Source organism: Mobula birostris, chromosome 8 (assembly GCF_030028105.1).
Source record: "Mobula birostris isolate sMobBir1 chromosome 8, sMobBir1.hap1, whole genome shotgun sequence".
NCBI classification, from domain to species: Eukaryota; Metazoa; Chordata; class Chondrichthyes; order Myliobatiformes; family Myliobatidae; genus Mobula; species Mobula birostris.
Window position 1 is genome coordinate 86,414,055 of NC_092377.1, and position 18,818 is coordinate 86,432,872.

Below are 18,818 nucleotides of genomic sequence, written 5' to 3' on the forward strand. Positions count from 1 at the left end.
GTGAGATAGAACTAAGAGTACTATAATATGGCAGCACCGTTGGGAAAGAGGTGTGAAAGAGGGAATTGATTCAGAAGTCTGATAGCAGTCGGGAAGAAACCTGTTCTTAAGTCTAGATATGTGGGCTTTCAATCTCCTGTATCCTCTCCCAGAAAGTAGGATAGAGAAAAGAGAAATGTAGCAGTTGTTTTTGGTGAGGATTCTTTTGCCAACTTTTCTATGCATTACCATTTAGATCTTTTTATTGTTTGCCTTTCAATTCATATGTGCTTCTGCTCATTCCTTATTTTCTCTCTTCACTTCTTGCATTCAACCTAATTATAATGTAGTGTGTTCTAAGACAGCTCAGGCAATCTTTCATTACTTGATGATGCACCAAACATTAACTGCAAAAATATACCTAAATCCAGTTGAATAAGTAACCCTTGCATCAGGCAGTTTTACTAGTATTCTAGCCAATTCTTACAATAAGAAATGCCCCACCGTTATTGCTTTATTGTTCAAAGTTTGAAGAACATGTATTATCAAAGTATGTGTACTATTTACAACTTTGAGATTCATCTTCTTGCAGACAGCCACAAAACAATGAAACACAATAGAATCCATTTTTCTTAAAAACCCTACATAACAAAGACCACCAGGCACCCAATGTGTGAAAAATGAACAAATTGTGCTAACAATAAAAACATTCAACAAATAACACACAGAACAGGAACCGTAGCATCTCCGAAAGAGAGTCCACAGCCACGGAGCCAGTTCAGCCGGTCCAGGAACCCGATAGCTGCAGGCCAGAGCCTCAGAGCCGGTTCAGCACTCAGGCAAGTGCCAATGGTTGCAGGCCGCAACTTGAGTCAGTTCAGTGCTGAGGCAAGTAAACCTCGTGGGGTAGCAGTGTTGATATATGTGTATAACTTTTTTGAAAATTTTCATCCAACAGTCAAACCTTAGGAGTGAAAAGATAACATTTTAATTTGGTTATCTTGATGACAGTGCTCCTTCCAAGATGAAATGTTTTAATTATTACAGTCAGCTCCATCACACTGTATTTGAGTGGAAGAGTGGGTTACATTTTGAGAGTACGACTTGCACCTGTTCTTTATTTAGCAGCCACGGCCATACATGCCCTAGTTGGGTTAAGTATCATTGGGATCTCCTTTGGTTTCAAAATGTGGTAACCACTGCTAAGAGTCATAGCCATTTGAGTGAGGATCAAAAGTTACTGACCTCCAAGGGATCATTTTTGGAAGTGAATAAAGAACATCAAATAAAATATAGCTTCACTATTTTAATGATTTTACATTCCTCAGAATTGATATACATTCATTCTCAGGGCTTAAAGCTGTAACATAGCCAATTTTCGTTATCAAAACTGGTTATTATTTTGACATCAGTACATGTATTGCTTTGGTCAAGGGAATATATGAGCAATTTTTCCAAAAAAAAAATCTCTGTCCTGGTAAAATGTCATTCCGAAGCATAGAGCAGCTAGTTTTGACTGATTAAATCATGAGCAATTTTATCCAAGTTGTTCATGTGTCAGCAACATCCAGAAAAATACCAAATTATTTTGTTAGTTAATGTGTGAATAATATACTAATAAAACATGTGCATGATGTATTGGAATAGCAGTTCAATTAAATGCATGATTTTTAAAAGTTATTCTAAAGATTGTGGGATGTTAATGTTGTATTTCGCTTTCACTGCAATAAACATTTTTGAAACTATATTTCTTTTACCCTCTGTGGTTTAGAAAATAAAAATTGAACTTACAGTGCTTATGTGTTGCTATACTTTTGCGCCAGCATTCTTTCAGTATAGTAATGTAGCTATATGTAGTATGAGAATCCAGTTAACAATCATGATATATTAACTAGATCCTTTGTAAGTTGTGAGAATATCTATTGGTGTACAAACATAATGTCAACACAAATAATAATTTTATACTTTTGTTTCTAATCTGACAAAAGCTAATGAGGTAAAAAATGTGCTTGTCAAAACTGATGTAAATTCGTATTTTGTTCTCTTCAAGTCGGGAAACTCATAAGATTGCAGTGTTTTATATCATGGAAGGACAGGAAGACAAGTGCTCAATTCTCTCAAACACTGGAGGAAGTCAAGCCTATGAAAATTTTGTCTCTGGACTAGGCTGGGAGGTATAGTGTGATTCTTCCTAGAATGCGTTAGATAATTTCATAACAATACCTGCTTTGTTTCTGTTACTTAAGCAAATCTCAATTGAAATGTATGACTTCATAACAATGATATAATAGTAAATTAACTACTTAAAATGATTTGATGTTTTCATCATTCTTTGATTTATTAAGGTCCATCAAATATTTAACTTAAGTAATCTATTTTATGTCTTCACTATCCAAAAATGCTTGCTGTATCTTCTCTGTCTGGCCTTAACCAATTTCATTCATGATTAATTAGTAGGTTCAGATCCTTGCAGAGTGGTGGAATACTTAGGTGGATTGTTGAGCAATGGCTTTAAAAATGATCCTCTCTGCTTTAAATCAGACTCGAAACTACTGACGCCTAGAAATTGAATTCAATAATGGCACAATTTGGTATTAAACATATTTGGAAATCAGATACTGTAGCTCACGCAAATGTTCATTCTGAGTCCTCTGTGCACCTGTTGTGCGAACAAGGAGAGCCCTAGACATGTGCAATAAAGTCCAATGATGTGTGATGTGTGCCACTTCAATCATGTTCTGTTGTGAAGCAGATTATTAAAGCATCTGTGAACACTACTTCTTTTTGACTTGGGCTGGTGAGGTGGGGGGGGGGGGGTTGATGGTGGTGGGATCTAGAAGAACACCGCCCAGACTGGACACTAGGGTTTGATTGGTGCTGATCTGCCTTAAGGTAAACCCATTTTCTCACACCTGGAATTAACCTGCGAACCAGCACATCTTTGGAACTTGCTAGATAACCAGAACACTTCTGATATCCCATACAGACATGGAAAAGATGTTCAGATTCCTACCAGAGATTAAAATTGAACCCAGAATACTGGAGTTATGGGATAGCTGCAATGCTGCTGCAATGACCATTAGCAAAGTATAAGATGTTACCATTTTTTCTTATTAACACGGATGTTGCTGTAACATTCTGCACATATAGAAACTTCACAGGTGCTATATTTGAATTTTCCCCTAGAAAATTTGTTCAAAATTTATTCTACTGCTTAGATTGGAATGGGACTAAGTTCTTGTCAAATTGGAAGTATTATGGATTGAATGCAAAGATTAATATCAATAGAATTAAAATTTATGTGATAGAAAGAACTCCAGTTAATGGACTTAACGTCGAACCTTTTCTTTGCTATTTAGCAGAAAAATCTTAACCCATGAAACTGTTCAAAGACTGTCAGGAATAAATATTCAGAATAAAAATTGTGCTGATCTGAGAGATCTTTCTTCAGGTTTTCACTATTTATTAGTGCAATGTAAGAAATTGTCATTCATTCATATATTGTTTTATAGATTGACCTGTCTACACATTGTGGTTTCATGGGCGGCCTGCAACGTAATGGAAGTACTGGCCAAACTGCACCTTACTATGCTACCTCTACAGTGGAAGTCATTTTTCATGTTTCAACAAGAATGCCATCGGATTCCGATGATTCAATAACAAAAAAAGTAAGAACTAGAGAAATAATTCTTGACAGCTATTTTCCGAAGAGCTCTCAATGATTTGACAGTGTGATTATCTTTTAAATGGTTTAAAGACTTCATTTATAAATTAACAAGAGAAAGGTTACTGATGCTGGGAAATGTTGTTTCATTTCCACTTGAACCTTGAAGTATTGAATCCAGAGAATCTACAAATCAAGTTCCACAATGGAGGTCTGAGAACCTTCCTCTCCAGCAGTAGTATGATGTGATGTTGATAGACCTCGATATAAAAAAAAGTTTTGTAATGCTATTTAAAAGAACAGCAGTGGACCTGAACATTGAAAGTCTGTACACCTTTTCAACGTAAGTACTGTATATTCAGAGGGCATTTAATCCTTTGTGACGTACATTATTAAATATCGCATATCTTTGCTGAGTTTTTTATGTATTTGATAGATCAATAGGTATCACATCTTATTTAAATAATTTTAGCCATTTTTAAATGAAATTTAGCCAAAATAAGAGTAAAATATTATTGGTAATGTCAAGCATTATTTGATCCTGAACGACAGACAATCTGCCTAAGGAGTTCAATGCGTTGTGCAGAATTTGTGTGTGGGAGAAATTACCGACATTTTGGATCAAAACCTTGCATCGGGATAGAAAGTAGAGAAGAGGGATGGCTACTACATGGAGAAGAGTTGGAGTGGTGAGATTGAGGAGAGTGCAAAATTGAAGGTGGGTGGAGTTAGGAGACAGTCACAGGTGGATAGTAGATGGAGGCAGTCAAAGGAGGGAAAAATGAGGGCAGATGGAGTGAGATGAAGGTTGGTATCCACTTGATATGGGCCACGTCCCCTGTCCACCAATACTCAAGAGTAATTAGGAATGGGCAATAAATGCTGGCTTTGCTAATGATGCCCAGATGCCAAAAATTAATCTCAAAGATATATAATGGAACATGGATATCTGAGAGTGGAATACACAGATCCCTGATGAAAGCTGCAATGGAGGCCAATAAAGCCATAACAGAAGCAAACTAAATTCTGAAAAGATAGGAAATGAAAATAGTGACCTTTTGGTTAACATCTATCAAATTTTGTTTGAAGGAGTACACTTCCAGTTGATTTATATTTTTAAAAAAGTAGGAGATAGAATCAACCAAGTCAGCCTTGAATGCAAGCAGCAAAAATGGAAGCCATGACTATGTGATGTTGACTCAGAAATCAGCTAGAAACTTCTTGAATAAATATCCTTACCTTGAAAGTGGTTAGAATATAGAACTCATTTCCAAAGGGAATGGCTGGGGCAGACAGTTTGTCTTTCAGAGAAGGTCAGTTAAACAAATAGTGTGATAAAAGTTAATGTTGTAAGAATTAGATAAAATAGTATAGGAAAAGGTTTGAGGGGGACATAAATGTCTGTTTGGATTTATTGGGAAGAATGGCCTGTTGCAGAATTAAAGAATGATATCTGTTGCAGAATTAAAGAATGATGTAAGGATTATATTATTAAAAAATTTGTTGAAGAAGACTTGTGTAGGTCAAGGAATATGTGGAGATAGATGAGATAGATCCAGGCAAAATGGACATTGTTTGGCTGGCTGTACACTGACAGAAGAAACATATAACAAGCAGCTACTTTCAAAGAGGAAATCAGAATTCTTAAGTTATTTACTCACTGTTACAACTGAGAAGTTGAGAAGTATTAAAGACATCAAAAAATTCACAATTGGAGGCCATAATATAAATAACATCAGATATGCTGATGACATCGTACTAACAGCTGACTCAGAAACAAAACTTCAAGAACTACTCACTATAATGGCAGCAGAAAGTAATCACAGAGGCCTCTCAATCAACACCAAGAAGACAGAAAGCATGGTCATCTCCAGAAAGACAAACATCCCACAATGTGTGACCAAGATCAGAAATACAAACATCAAACAAGTCAACAAATTCAGATATCTTGGCAGCCTAATAACAAGTGATAGCAGGTGCGACACAGATATCAAATACAGAATAGCAATGGCGAAAGAAGCTTTCCAAAAAACGAAGTCCATATTAACAGACAGAAAGATGAGCACATACACTAAAAACAGAATACTGCAGTGCTACATTTATTCTATCCTGACTTATGGAAGTGAATGCTCGTCCATTTCCCCAGCAATGGAAAAGAAACTAGAAGCGGCCGACTTGTGGTTCTACAGGAGAATGTTAAAAATATCATGGATGACACACATCAAATGAAGAAGTTCTCAGAAGAGCCCAAGCAGTTAGATCACTCATACCAACAATAAGAGAAAGACAACTCAGATTTCTAGGGCACATCATGCAGAAAGATGAACTAGAAAATCCCATACTCTCTGGAAAGATCGAGGGGAGCAAACCTAGAGGAAGACCTCGGCTTATGTACATCAAAAGCCTAGCCAGGTGGCTACACATCGAGGAAATGGAATTCATCCAAAGAACGAGGGATAGATCTATATGGAAAACTATGGTCACCAATGACCACATCAGATATGGTACCTAGACAGACAGATAGTTACAAATGGCATCAACAAAGACATGAATGGAAAGATGAAATTCTGCTCCTTAGGTTTGCAGTGAAATGGTGTAGGCCAGAAGAAGAGTAGTTGGGGTAATGGAGAAGTAAAAATTAATGACCAGCAACTTGAGGTTTAGCTTGTGCTCTTTCAGATTCACAAAGCAGTCACCCAATACACAATTGACCTATTCATTGTCTTAAGGACAGTGCATGCAGGAGTCACAGTGTCTTGATGAAGGGTCTCAAACTTTTTGTATATATTGTTTTGGATTTCCAGCATCTGCAGATTTTCTCGTGTTTGTGATTCTAAATCAGGTTAAGTTGTGATTTACTATTGACTGTTGTGATGAATTTCACTACATTTTCAGAAATGTACTGTATTTAGTAATGACCTTGTGCCCTGTTATCATCTTATGCATAGAAATATATACTCCACTTCTCTGACTTCCCTGAAATCACCAGTCACTCATTGCTAGGTCCTGATTGGAGTCTTCTGCCGGGTGAGCTGGTTTTCAATAAGTCAGTGAAGCACGAGGCCTTGCCTTACACAAGTGATAGAGCATATTTATACTGCATGTTTGTGGCATAAACATTCTGAGTTGCTGGGGACCTGTTACAAATTTAAATATTTAAGAAAGTTAATGTTATTAACATTTTAAAGTAATTTCAATACCTAAGCTAACCTCATTAAATCAGTCAAAAGTGTCTACTTATTTTCTTGGCAATCACTTTGTCCCATTGATTTTAATTAGCCTGCTCTAAATGCACCCCATTCACCATGAAAAGTCCAAATGGACAGAAAAGAAGCCCCACAGTTGTCACTTGGTTGAGCAGAAGGCTGCAGTAGGGTTTTTTCTTTGGATTTGCCCAGTTATGACATACATGGTGGCAAATCTACAGCAATGTTCCCTTTAAGATGTGCACGTGCACATACCTTTTGCTACTAGCACACAAAAGAATTTAAACTATGCACAAAAGGTTGCCACCCTCTTCCTCTTTGGCACGTTAAATTTATTTCACGATCATACACAATCATGTTTCTTTTTCCAGTTTCTGATGCGGATGGTGTTGACAACGTGGAGTTTGCAAGATCTGTCTGCACATTTTAGAACTGGTTTATTTATACTGTTTTTATTGAAGAAATTATTCAGGGTGCACATGTTGTTGTCATGGGGCAAAAAACTGCACAGCGCAAGATTTTCTCATACACTGTTCCTTAAAGATTAGAGGGAACATTGATCTACAGTAGAATTTATCAGAAGTCTGTCTTATAAAGTTCCCTTTTGGCTTGTCTTGCTATTTAATGGACCAAATTGTTTTATTAGATGATTTTAAAAAAATGGAATGCCTAACGTACAAACAAGTCGGGCAACTGTGGAAAGAAATTAAGCATTCTGAAGAAAGGTCATTTACCTAAAGTGTTAACTTTCTTTCTCCACAGATGCTTCCTGACATGTTGTTGTTTTCTGGTAATTCCTGTTTATAATTTCAGATAGCCATCCGAAAATTTGAATTTCATGAACTTTATTTAAATCAGCTGAATGTATACGATCACTTTGCTAAAACATTAAACACTTTTTCAAATTTCTAGAAGATGTTTTTACCATTAGTCATTATATCAATAACCTGAAGTAGATTTTATTTAATATCAATGTTTTTCAAACATAACAAAATGCGAGAGGAACACAGCATGTGAGACAGCATCTATGGAATAAACAGGTGACTTTTTGGAAAAAGACCCTTTCTCATGATCCTTCTGATGAAGGGTCTCAGCTTGAAATGTTGACAGTTTATTCATTGCTGCCTAATCGGCTGAGTTCCTCCATCATATTGTGTGTGTCACTCTGGATTTCCAGCATCTGTAGAATCTGTTGTGTTTGTTATTTCCACTAATATAATCTGTTTGTAATAGTATGGAATAACTTAATTTCTCTACTTTAGTTCAGTTGTATCTGCTGCTTCATATTCCCTTGTATCATGGAAGAATTATGTGTTTTGTGTGCTACACTAATTATTGAGTGGCTTCAGATAGAGAAACAGCATGTGATGCTGGAGTATCACAAATAAAGTCAATATTTGCTGAATACAATGTGAGCATTTTTGTACTTTAGGTTATACTTCAGAACTCTTGGTTTGCATATTTTTTAAGCTATTAATGCCTATAATAGTTCTGCGTGCTAAGCAAAATTCAGTCATTTTCAAATGAAGATGTCGTGGTAATTCTAATAAGGCCAAAGGTATTCCTCCAACAAAATGAGCTTGTGTTGCACAAAACAAAATCAGGCACATAAATCAATGAGATTTGACATTCTTTGTTTCTCACTATTTTCTGGGAAGTTGATTAGTATTCAGTTGTACATGAACATATCGACTCTGAAATCTGAGTTAAAGTCAGAATAGGTCTGATAGTCGATTTTGCGTGTTGATGGTTCGAGAAAGAAATTAAACAAAGATATATTTCAAAGGAGGGTAATCATGTTTGAATACCCTTCTCATTACACATCCCATCAATTCAAGGATTTCTTCTTTTAACATGTATTATTTGTTCTTCGCCAGAAACTGCTGCATCTAATCAATGATAGTCTCAAACAACCTGCCCTGGCATTTAATAGACCAACCAAATATGAAACCTGAGCTGCCTTCATTTCAAAATCTTTCATTTACCCAAACTTTCATTTTGGATGGGAAGTATATCAGTTTATCTCTGTAATTGTGCTTGAAGAAACTTATAAGTGAAGCACACACAATATAAGTTTAGGCAAAAATTGTATCTTAATTATTTAAGGTTTAATTTGGCTCGATGCTGCAATATCTTTGGCTGGTTATTGATCATAGTTTGCCTATTCTGGTCAGTTCTTCTCAGAGACAGATCTGAGCAATTAGGATTTCTGAATGAACCTTTTCTTCTACCATTAAAATTAGCTCTCTGTTAAAATCTGAATAAAATATCATTGACTTGTTCGTTCAGCGCAGTTTGACTTAACATAATTCAAAATTGTTTGTGTTTCAAACAATGCACTGGAATATCCATTATTCTATTTAACTTTTGTCTGCAAAATTCCACTCATATTTTACTGATGCTGACACACCATTCAAACACGTTTGCTTAAGATCATATAATAGTACCTTGGATTTCTGAGGGTTCTCTTGGTGATCTTTCAGCATATATGAGATAGTTCTTGAATGAGATGGGTACTGTTCCAGCTGATGATAGTTTGCAAACCATATCACATACAACATTTTGAAGTTAAGTGTTGAGGCATAGCTTGGAAATTATACTGATGTGTACTGCCATTCTATCAGCATCGCTAAACTTCAATCCCGGTGCCTTTAATGTAGGTAGGGAATGTTAGTGAATGTAACCAGTTCTTAAGTCACTAATCTTACCATGCTGTAAAGATAATTGTCAATTGGAAATTTTGCAACTGTTGACAAAAGCCTGGGCAAGATCTTCACAGTAGATCAGCTTTGGAAAGTAGAGGTCCGAGATCTTACACACAAATTTCATGTTGATGGTACAAATGTGCTTTTGGAATGCTTGAGGTTCAACCGATTACATGAACTGCTGTCTGTGTCATCCTGAGAGCAGTAGGAAAGTTGGATTGTATCAATGACAACTGAAGTTTATCCTGGGAAATGAGGTAAGTGGTTTTGGCTTTTTCTCACATTTAGCCGCAGGAAATTACTACTCATCCAAGGATAGAAGTTAGTCAGAAAGTGTGAGAGAAAAGAGATAAAGAGAAATAGATAGGTGCTTCAGCAGTAGAGTTGGATTTCAGCTTTTGTATATATGCTAATTCTAGACCTTATAGCTCAGAGACATAGCACAACTTGTCAATAAACATTAGCTAGTTTTTCCATGTCTACAGATCTTGTCACTAAGAGACAGCATGCACAGGAAGATTGAAGTTGGAGAGAGGTCAATTCTGGTGATTGAAACAATGCCAAGACAAGGATAGTCTTTAAAGAATTTGGAAGTAGTACTTAAGAGTGAGGAAAATAAACTATTATCAAAAATTATGATTGGTAATATAAAATGGAATCATATGAGCAACACTGCTGAGCTTAATAGAGGAGGAAAGAGGTTGTTGGAGAATGGTATTGTCAACTATATCCAAAGCAGCACAGAAATTGAAGAAGATAACACTACCATGGGCAATTTCACAGTCATTTGTTACTTTGGTTAGGATCAGTTTGAAGCTGAATGGTCAGAAATCAAAGTGGAGAAATTCAAGTAGTGTACCAAATAACTTAGGCACAGATGAGAAGGGTTTGTGGATTTAGAAAATTAAATTTAGAAAAGTACTGAAAGTTTTCAAAAGCAGAGGGATAAGTTTTCAATGAGTGGTATTGGTAATCTTTACAAGGGGAGATTGGTATTAACGAAAGATGTTAGTCAATAGCAACCTCCCCTTGTAAAGGTGGAATCTATGTTACACTCTTAACTATGTTGTAATCATACTTTGAAATCATATGCTATGGACTCGGGTTAATTGGACCATCGATTAATCGGGTCAGCTGCTTATCTGGGACAGCCCTTAAAAGAAGAAAAACTAATCCAGAAAATAGCCAGGATTCCCTTTGTTTATTTAAGATGCTATGCCACTTGATTGGGACAGGAGAGTTTTGCCAAACAGTTTTTAACTAGTATCAATTGCATGCATTTGTGTAGTCATTAGACACTGTATCATGCTTAGGCTGATCAGTTTTTAAATAGCATCATTTGCAGGTGTTTGTGTTCAAATTGCAATGATTTTGTCACTGATAGTTGGTGAGAGGTAAGTAGTAAGACAATTCAGAACCGTTTTGCTCACTACAGTTTCAAGCATTCAGGCTTGGAGATTCCAGAAATGACTGGGAGTGAAAATGAAATTATTTCACTATTGAATGTTACAATGAAAATGAAGATTTTCATCAATGGTTGTATAAGGTGATGAGCGGCATTGATCGTGTGGATAGTTAGAGGCTTTTTCCCAGGGCTAAAATGGCTAGCGCAGGAGGACACAGTTTTAAGGTGCTTGGAAGTAGGTACAAAGGAGATGTCAGGGGTAAGTTTTTTACACAGAGAATGGTGAGTGCGTGGAATGGGCTGCCGCCGATGGTGGTGGAGGCAGATACAATAGGGTCTTTTAAGAGACTCCTGGACAGATATATGGAGCTCAGAAAAATAGAGGGCTATGGGTAACCCTAGGTAATTTCTCAGGTAAGGACATGCATAGCTTTGTAAGATAGCTGAGTGTAGAGATTGTAATTATCAAGAGGGTATACCCCATTTTGAAGCATTCATTTGTGATTCTGATTTTCTCAGTTTCTCAATTTCAACTGTGCAAGGTTAAACTAGATTTCTGCCGTGAATGACATGGGTACTGTTCCAGCCGATGTTAATTTGCAACACACATAATGATTGCACAGGTGCAAGAGATTGGCCTATGATTTATTTGGGTTTAATTGATTAACAGCATAGTAGGACCATAAGACTAGGAGCAAAATTAGGTCATTCAGCGCATCTAGTCTGCTCCACCATTCCATCATGGCTGATTCATTATCCCTCTCAACCCCTTTTACTTGCCTTCTCCCTATAACCTTTGATGCCTATCAACCTCTGCTTTAAATATACCCAATGACTTGGCCTCCATAGCTGTCTGTAGCAATGAATTTCACAGATGCACCACCCTCTGGTTATAGAGATTACTCCTTTTCTCTCTTCCAAAGGGACATCTTTCTATTCTGAGGCTGTGCCCACTGATGCTAGACTCCCCCACTATAGGAAACATCCTTTTCACATCCACCCTATCTAGGCCTTTCAGTATTCAATAAGTTTCATTGAGATCCACACCAGCCCCATTCTTCTAAACTTCAGTGAGTACAGGTTGAGAGTCATCAAACACTCCTCATGCATTAACCCTTTCATTCCTGGGATCTTTCTTGTGAATCTCCTCTGGATCCTCTCCAATGCTAGCACATAATTTCTCCTCACAATACGGCAAGTGTGGCCCGACCAATGCCTTATAAAGCCTTAGCATTATATCCTTAGTAGTTCGCCAGTTTCCTTGGTGGAGTGTATTATAGTATAATTGACCCAGACAGAGCATGTAACCATAGGGCCATTATCAGTTTGTTAATATTAGTCAAGTTGGGAGGGGTTGGATGTGTTGGTTTGTTGTTGATGTCAATGTTAGAACATGTAGGTCATTGGAGTGGGCTGCTGCATTGCACGCAGTAGCACCTGCATTTTTCCATCAGGTTCTGTGTGGAAGCAGCTGTTTTCCACAAGTGTTTGCATAATCTAGATAAGTTAATGATCTCTCTTCCTGTCAAGGATTATCTGAAGTAACATCTAATGATTGATATTACCATTAACTACAAAGAGATTGATCAGTGATATTGACGATTGGATTTTTCCCCGACTCTACCTTTGTCCTCGGTAAGATTCCACAACTGGCAGGTCCATGATTTGTCTGACTACTGAGCTACTTGTCTGGGATGTTTACTTTCTCTAATGAATGAAAGCCAATTCAATATGTGGTGCTCATAAGTTTGTTAAGGTGGCAAGGCAAGGGTCTTTAACCATCTCCAGAATTACAGCAAAACATTTCTCTCTCTGCTGTTTTTGTAAACAATCAGAACACAGGCAGGTGATAACCAGTGTCTTGCCCAGATTACTGTATCTATTCACTGCATATGTCATCAAGACCTGTGACATTGGCAGTGTTCATAGCATAGTTGGCTTTTTTTTCCTCTATTTCACCTGTTGTCAACTGATCACTAAACTTTTCACCCCTTTATGTTCTACTTTTGCAATGAAAATAATCTTCACTTGTCTGTACTTCCCAATGAAAAATGGCTGCCTCTCTCTTTAAAACCACCTGCTCCTATCCCACTCAGCAAATTGTTTCCTACTTTCAACAACCCACCTGCCTGTATTGGCCGAGACAGAGCTGCACCGAATGAAATCCTGGCTTTTGAGTGTGGAAAATCCATTTATGCCATATGTCACTGCTGTTGGCTTTATATCCCACTGAAGTAACCAGGTAGAACAAATGTCTTGGCAGCAGTTGTTCATTTTGGGGAAATTCATTTTCTTTTCTCCATTGTTCCCAAATTATTGGAGGTATATTTCTACCTTGAAAATATTAGTCAGAAGACCTTTTAGATGCTTCATGTGCTGGAAGAAAACAAGTTAAGTAATTTTAGGGTGTGGGTATGTGAAAATGAGATTTAAAAATATGATATATTTTGGTAAGATTATCAGATCTAGTCATCAAATGCTATATTTGACAATGAATCATATCTTTGGGTTGTAATGTGTCAGTAAATTTTCAAAGGCCAGCAAATGTATATGTATCTTTTATAGCAAATTTCAATTGAAGCAGTGTCTCTGAATACAAGAATAGCCAGATTAACTGTAATTGCTTTCAAGCTTTATGAGTAGTATGTAATAAAGGTTCTCCTAAAATTGCTTTAATAAAAATGTGGGTCGTACTGTTCCATAGAACCGCAACATCTGGCATCATTACTATAAACTTCTGATCAGAGCATACATAAAGTGAAAATCAATTTGTGCATCAGCATGCTGCAGTCCTCTGACTCTATCTCACTAAATCATAGTTAATGGTTTTAAAAAAAATGAGCAGCAAAAACTAATGAGGTGATTTAGCTTATCGAAAAATGTTTAAAAGTAGTAAGCTCTCATTTTTGTTGTGTGCCTCCAACCCCATGCTGAACCCTGTGCTCTTAGAGTGGAAATTAGTTAGCTTTGTTAGATTAGATTTTTAGCAGCACAGAGGTTGCAAGCTGTGACAGAGCTGTGCTATTGGATTTGTACGATTCATTTGGCTCCACGAACTGTAATTGCACTTGTGTCTTACAAGGCTTTTTTAGCCTGCGGCAGGACTGGAGCAGGAAAACAAATTGGCAGGGTTACAGTAAGAATGAAGGCGAATGAAAGGCACACATTATCAATCTCCAGGCTGTGCTATTCCTCCAGGAAGTTTCTTGGTTAATTTACAAATAAAACTCCGTCTTTGAGGAAGAGGACACTGTAGTGCAAACAAAGGGGGTGGTCAGGCTTTAGTGTGACTGAATAACAGGGCCACCATGCCTACATGACAACAGGAACTTTCAATCAAATTGACGACTCCATTCTTGAGGCAGCTGGCTTTGCTAATGCAATTAGCACGAAGGAGGTCAGGCTGCCGGGTGCAGAGCTTTGACCAGTGTCATCAGTGGTGTGCTAGCCACCCGGCTAACAGCTTGCAAAATGATTCACATGAGTAAATGAGTTCTGTGGCACATGTCTAATTAGCCAAGGATTCGGATGTTTTCATTGGTCAACAGAATCAAATATTTCTTCCCATTCACCGTCTGTTTTTTATGTTATTCACAAAGAAGCATCAGCACTTTTTTTTGAGTAAGGTCAGTATAAGGTGAATGATGTGAAGCTGAAAGGTGACAACAATATAGACTTGAATCTTTTTTTATTGGTAAAACGAAATTGGGTGTCTCAATAGCTGTCAATGAAACAATTGTCTAAGAATGTGTTTTGAAATTAATTTGCATAGACAGATTGTACTTTTCCTATTTCATGATACTTATAATTTTGAAGACATTTTCTCAGAGCACATTATTAGGAACATAATAAATATTTGAATACCTCTTGCCAATTGGAGATGTTCAGTAATAAAAGAATTCATAGTATCCCTAGACTGGGAGGAGAGAGGACATTGAGCAATGTGCTTAATAATTTCTCAATACTTAAGAGCTGGAAATGCACATATGAGATCATCGTAATGATAATGGCTGTGATCTGACCCATAGTTAAATCACCAGTGGATTCTGGTACATAATGGAAAGTCACTAGCTATGAGAATGCTACTGCTCATGGTTCTACAGCCTAGTTTGTAAAGCTTTATTTGTTGATGGGGTGATATTGAAAAAATGTAAGGAGAACAGCTGGCTGAGTGTTTTTATGTCAGTATGATGTACCAATTTGATGTAATCATTGTGTGCGCAATGTTATTTTAATGCTTTTGATACTGAAACTAACCATGCTGTTAGCATCAAATTTTGCATAATTAATATTTTAAAAATCCTTTCATATCTTTCATTGTTTCTACAATGTAACTACAATCAAGAAATAAAATACAAGCACCAGCAGAATGTTGTGTTCATAACTTTAATGGAGTGCTGCCAAATAATTTTGACCTTAAGCACAAAGTAATCTAGGATTCTGGCCATCACATTACTGCCATTTCAACTCATTCTTTCTGGGTAACTGTCATGTTGCATTTTAGGCTGCACTGCAAATCAAATGTATTGGAAAAAAATATGTAACAAGTAAAAAAACAGGCAGTATTCTGCAAATGAATCACAACAAAACCTGCTACAAAATAATCGAGTAAATTTGACATTCTAGCTCATTCTCCAATTATAGTATGGCTGTAATGTGTGTGTGATTTTAAAATATCTTCCTGAGACCAGACTTTCTGTTGATCTGGACACTCAGAGCAGGTAATTCAGAAGACGTGAAAAGATTTCCATGTTGGGATTCTCTTATCAAGTGGTGTCCAAGAATTGAACTGTCAGTCAATACAAGCATCTGACACTTTTGCTGAAATTACTTATGGATTTAGCAGTCCTAACCAATTAGCTGCCTCCTCAAAGCACAGTGTTCAGGAAATCCATTTCCCTGGACTGAAAATGCCTCAATATCTACCTACATTTAACTGAATAATCACCAGATCAGATGGTCTGTTTTGTCACCGAATATTGCCAGCTGTCTAGGAGTATTCAAACTTGTATGTCCAATAATATGTACTGCATCCAAGTCTGCAGATTTACTAAAGAATTTCTACAGTGGTTTGATCATATGTGAAAAATATAATCTTTCAATGTAAGTTAATTTCATAAAGCATTCTTTCTTTCCAGGCCTATCAACTAATTAATTCAGGCAAATTAATTGGAAAAGTTTTCACCTTTTACTATTTTGAATTTTCCAGCCATTGAGGCAAATTAATTAAATTTATAGATGTTGACCATGTAATGAGGTACTAATATCACTAGATGACAATTAATCGAGAGCCAATTTATCATTGCAGCTTCGTCACTTGGGAAATGATGAAGTTCACATCATCTGGTCAGAGCACACAAGGGATTATCGCAGGGGAATCATTCCTACAGATTTTGGTGATGTCTTAATCATCATTTATCCGATGAAAAATTGCATGTTCTACATTCAAATCCTCAAGAAACCAGAAGTAAGTATAATTTCATTTTGATTTGCTGAAAGCTACTGTACAACATAAATTGAGGTTCATTTTAATCACCAAGCAGCATTATTTTGGCAGGAGGTCTCCTGATTACAAGTAAAGTAAATTTTTATTGAGTGCGCTGCTGTATGAAACCTTGGTTGGCAAGGAATCAGGAGCTTCTGTTTTTGGAATTTTTTTTATATAAGTTTTTCATTACAGAAGACTGTTAAATACATTGCACCTGCAATCGTTCTCAGAGTTAGCAACCTAACCCTATTCTCTTTCCTCATACCGTAGTACGTGTCACTTTTCAAAATATTGGTCCAATTAGCTTTCAAAATGTGCTTGAACACTGCTTTTAACAATGTTTCTAATAGGAAGTTCTATCTTTAAAAAGTTAGGTTTCCTAATCACTCTTCTTCTCACTTCTGATTTTAATTGGCCAGTCCATATAAAGTTGTTGGTGGGAAAACTTCAAAATAGTAGTACAGATTATACAAGTGATCATTAAATCAAGGACTAGCTAACAACCTGCTGGAGGAGCTCTGTGGATTGAGCAGTATCTGTGGGGGCAACGGAATTGCTAATATTTCAGGGAGAATTCCTTTCCCCCCACTGATGCTCATTGACCACTGAGTTCCTCCAGTAGACAGCTTGTTGCTCCAGATTCCAGCATCTGCTATTTCATGTGTCTTCATTAAATAAAGGAGAGTCAGTATTGATTTTTTAAATGTCACTGATGTTTAATTAATCTGACTGAATATTTTTGATGAAACAATGGAGCAGGTTCATGAAGGAAATTTGGTGAATGTCATCTTTATGGGTCTAAAGGAAGTGTCATAAATTCCATATAAATTCTGGTAAGCAAAATTAAAGATTAAAAGGTTAGCTTTATTTGTCACATGTACATCAAAACATATAACGATATGCATTGTTTGCAATGTGCTGGGGGGACACTTCTGTGCCATTGTAACACATAAAAGTTGCTGGTGAACGCAGCAGGCCAGGCAGCATCTCTAGGAAGAGGTACCGTTGGCATTTCGGGCCGAGACCCTTCCTCAGGACCATTGTAACAAGCTCGCAATACAGTTGAGGCCTATGGTGGAAACAGACATGTGACAATAGGGTGAACAAATAAAGATGATGTTGTGTTAAGTACTTGCTTTTCAGATGAGGAAGGTAGAACAGTAGTGGTTCCCAGGAATCATTGCACAAGATAAATTTCCACAATTTATTGATGAAACAAAACTTAAGGTAACAGCAGACAGTAAAAACACACCAAGAGGATGTAATCTGGCAGAATGGGGGAGACAAGTGATATAAAATTTAAGACAGAGAATTAAAGTGATGTAGTTTAACATGAAACAAGGGGAGATATCATTGGCTAAGTAGCACCATTCTACAGGATGTGCAGGAATTTTGAAAATAATTGGATAAGATCGATTAAATTCTAATTTGAAATCTCTTAAGAGTTTGCATACTCAAATTAAAATTTTCATTTGCACCAAATATTTACTCATATGAGCAATTAAATGTAACGCACTTCTCTACAGTTATAGCCATGTGGCCATTAGTAATTTAGCATGGCCACTGAACAGGACTGTGTTTTATTTTCTAAAGACATAAGAAATGGTGATATATTTGTAGCAGTTATTCCATACATGTACTCTCGATTTTCTCTTTCTATAACTGTTATGGTGTTACTATTGATTCTGTTTGAGTCAAAGATAACAGTAATGATTATCTTTGATTCTTCAGTACTGTTTTAAAAGTTAACAGCTGCAAACCAAATTTTACTGGTTCATGCCAGTGGCATCAAATACAATTGCTGTTTAGATGTTCAAACAATTAGTCTCTCTCCATCTCTTCATCTCTCCATCTCTCCATCGCCCTCTCCTCCCGCTCTCTATCTCTCTGTCCCTCTGTCTCTCTCTTATTTAGCAATGAAGATTTTTTTGTAATATTTATTTCTTGGGATATAGACATTATTAACAAGACCAGTTTTCTCATGTGTCCCTAATTGGCTTTGGGGAAAGTGATATTGAATGAACTAGTGAATATACTCCATTATTGTTGAGTGGAGAGTTGCGAGGTTTAGACAACATGCAGCAGTGAGCAAGAGCTGGATCTATTTTATATATATAACACTGACTGTTTGCTCTGCCACTGGACTCGGATACTCAGATCAAGGTCTGGGCCAACAAAGCAATAGAGCTGAATCTTCATTTTAGCTTGTACATGTTTCTTTCTTTTCAGAATAAGATGAACATTTTGTCTATTAATTTATCACTAGTTTTGTCAATACTATCAGCTTAGTAAGTGTTTATATAGGTCCTGAAAATAGTGCTTAAATCTCAGCAAAACTGGTTAATTGTCCTTTTACTGAGCTTGGAGCCAT

General features: G+C 36.7%; 1 protein-coding gene across 8 annotated transcripts in view; it reads left to right on the forward strand.

Moving 5' to 3' along the window:
* Positions 1-18,818, forward strand: part of ralgapa2 (Ral GTPase activating protein catalytic subunit alpha 2) — a 560,288-nt gene that overhangs the window by 342,184 nt on the left and 199,286 nt on the right. For all 8 annotated transcript variants that reach the window (XR_011886861.1, XM_072265566.1, XM_072265565.1 and 5 more), the window contains exons 35-37: positions 2,030-2,153; positions 3,492-3,647; positions 16,268-16,426. Coding sequence is in view for 7 of the 8 variants with exons in the window: in XM_072265566.1 (XP_072121667.1) it covers positions 2,030-2,153; positions 3,492-3,647; positions 16,268-16,426 (439 nt within the window). In the remaining variant the exon portion in view is untranslated. The remainder of the gene's footprint in view (positions 1-2,029; positions 2,154-3,491; positions 3,648-16,267; positions 16,427-18,818) is intronic.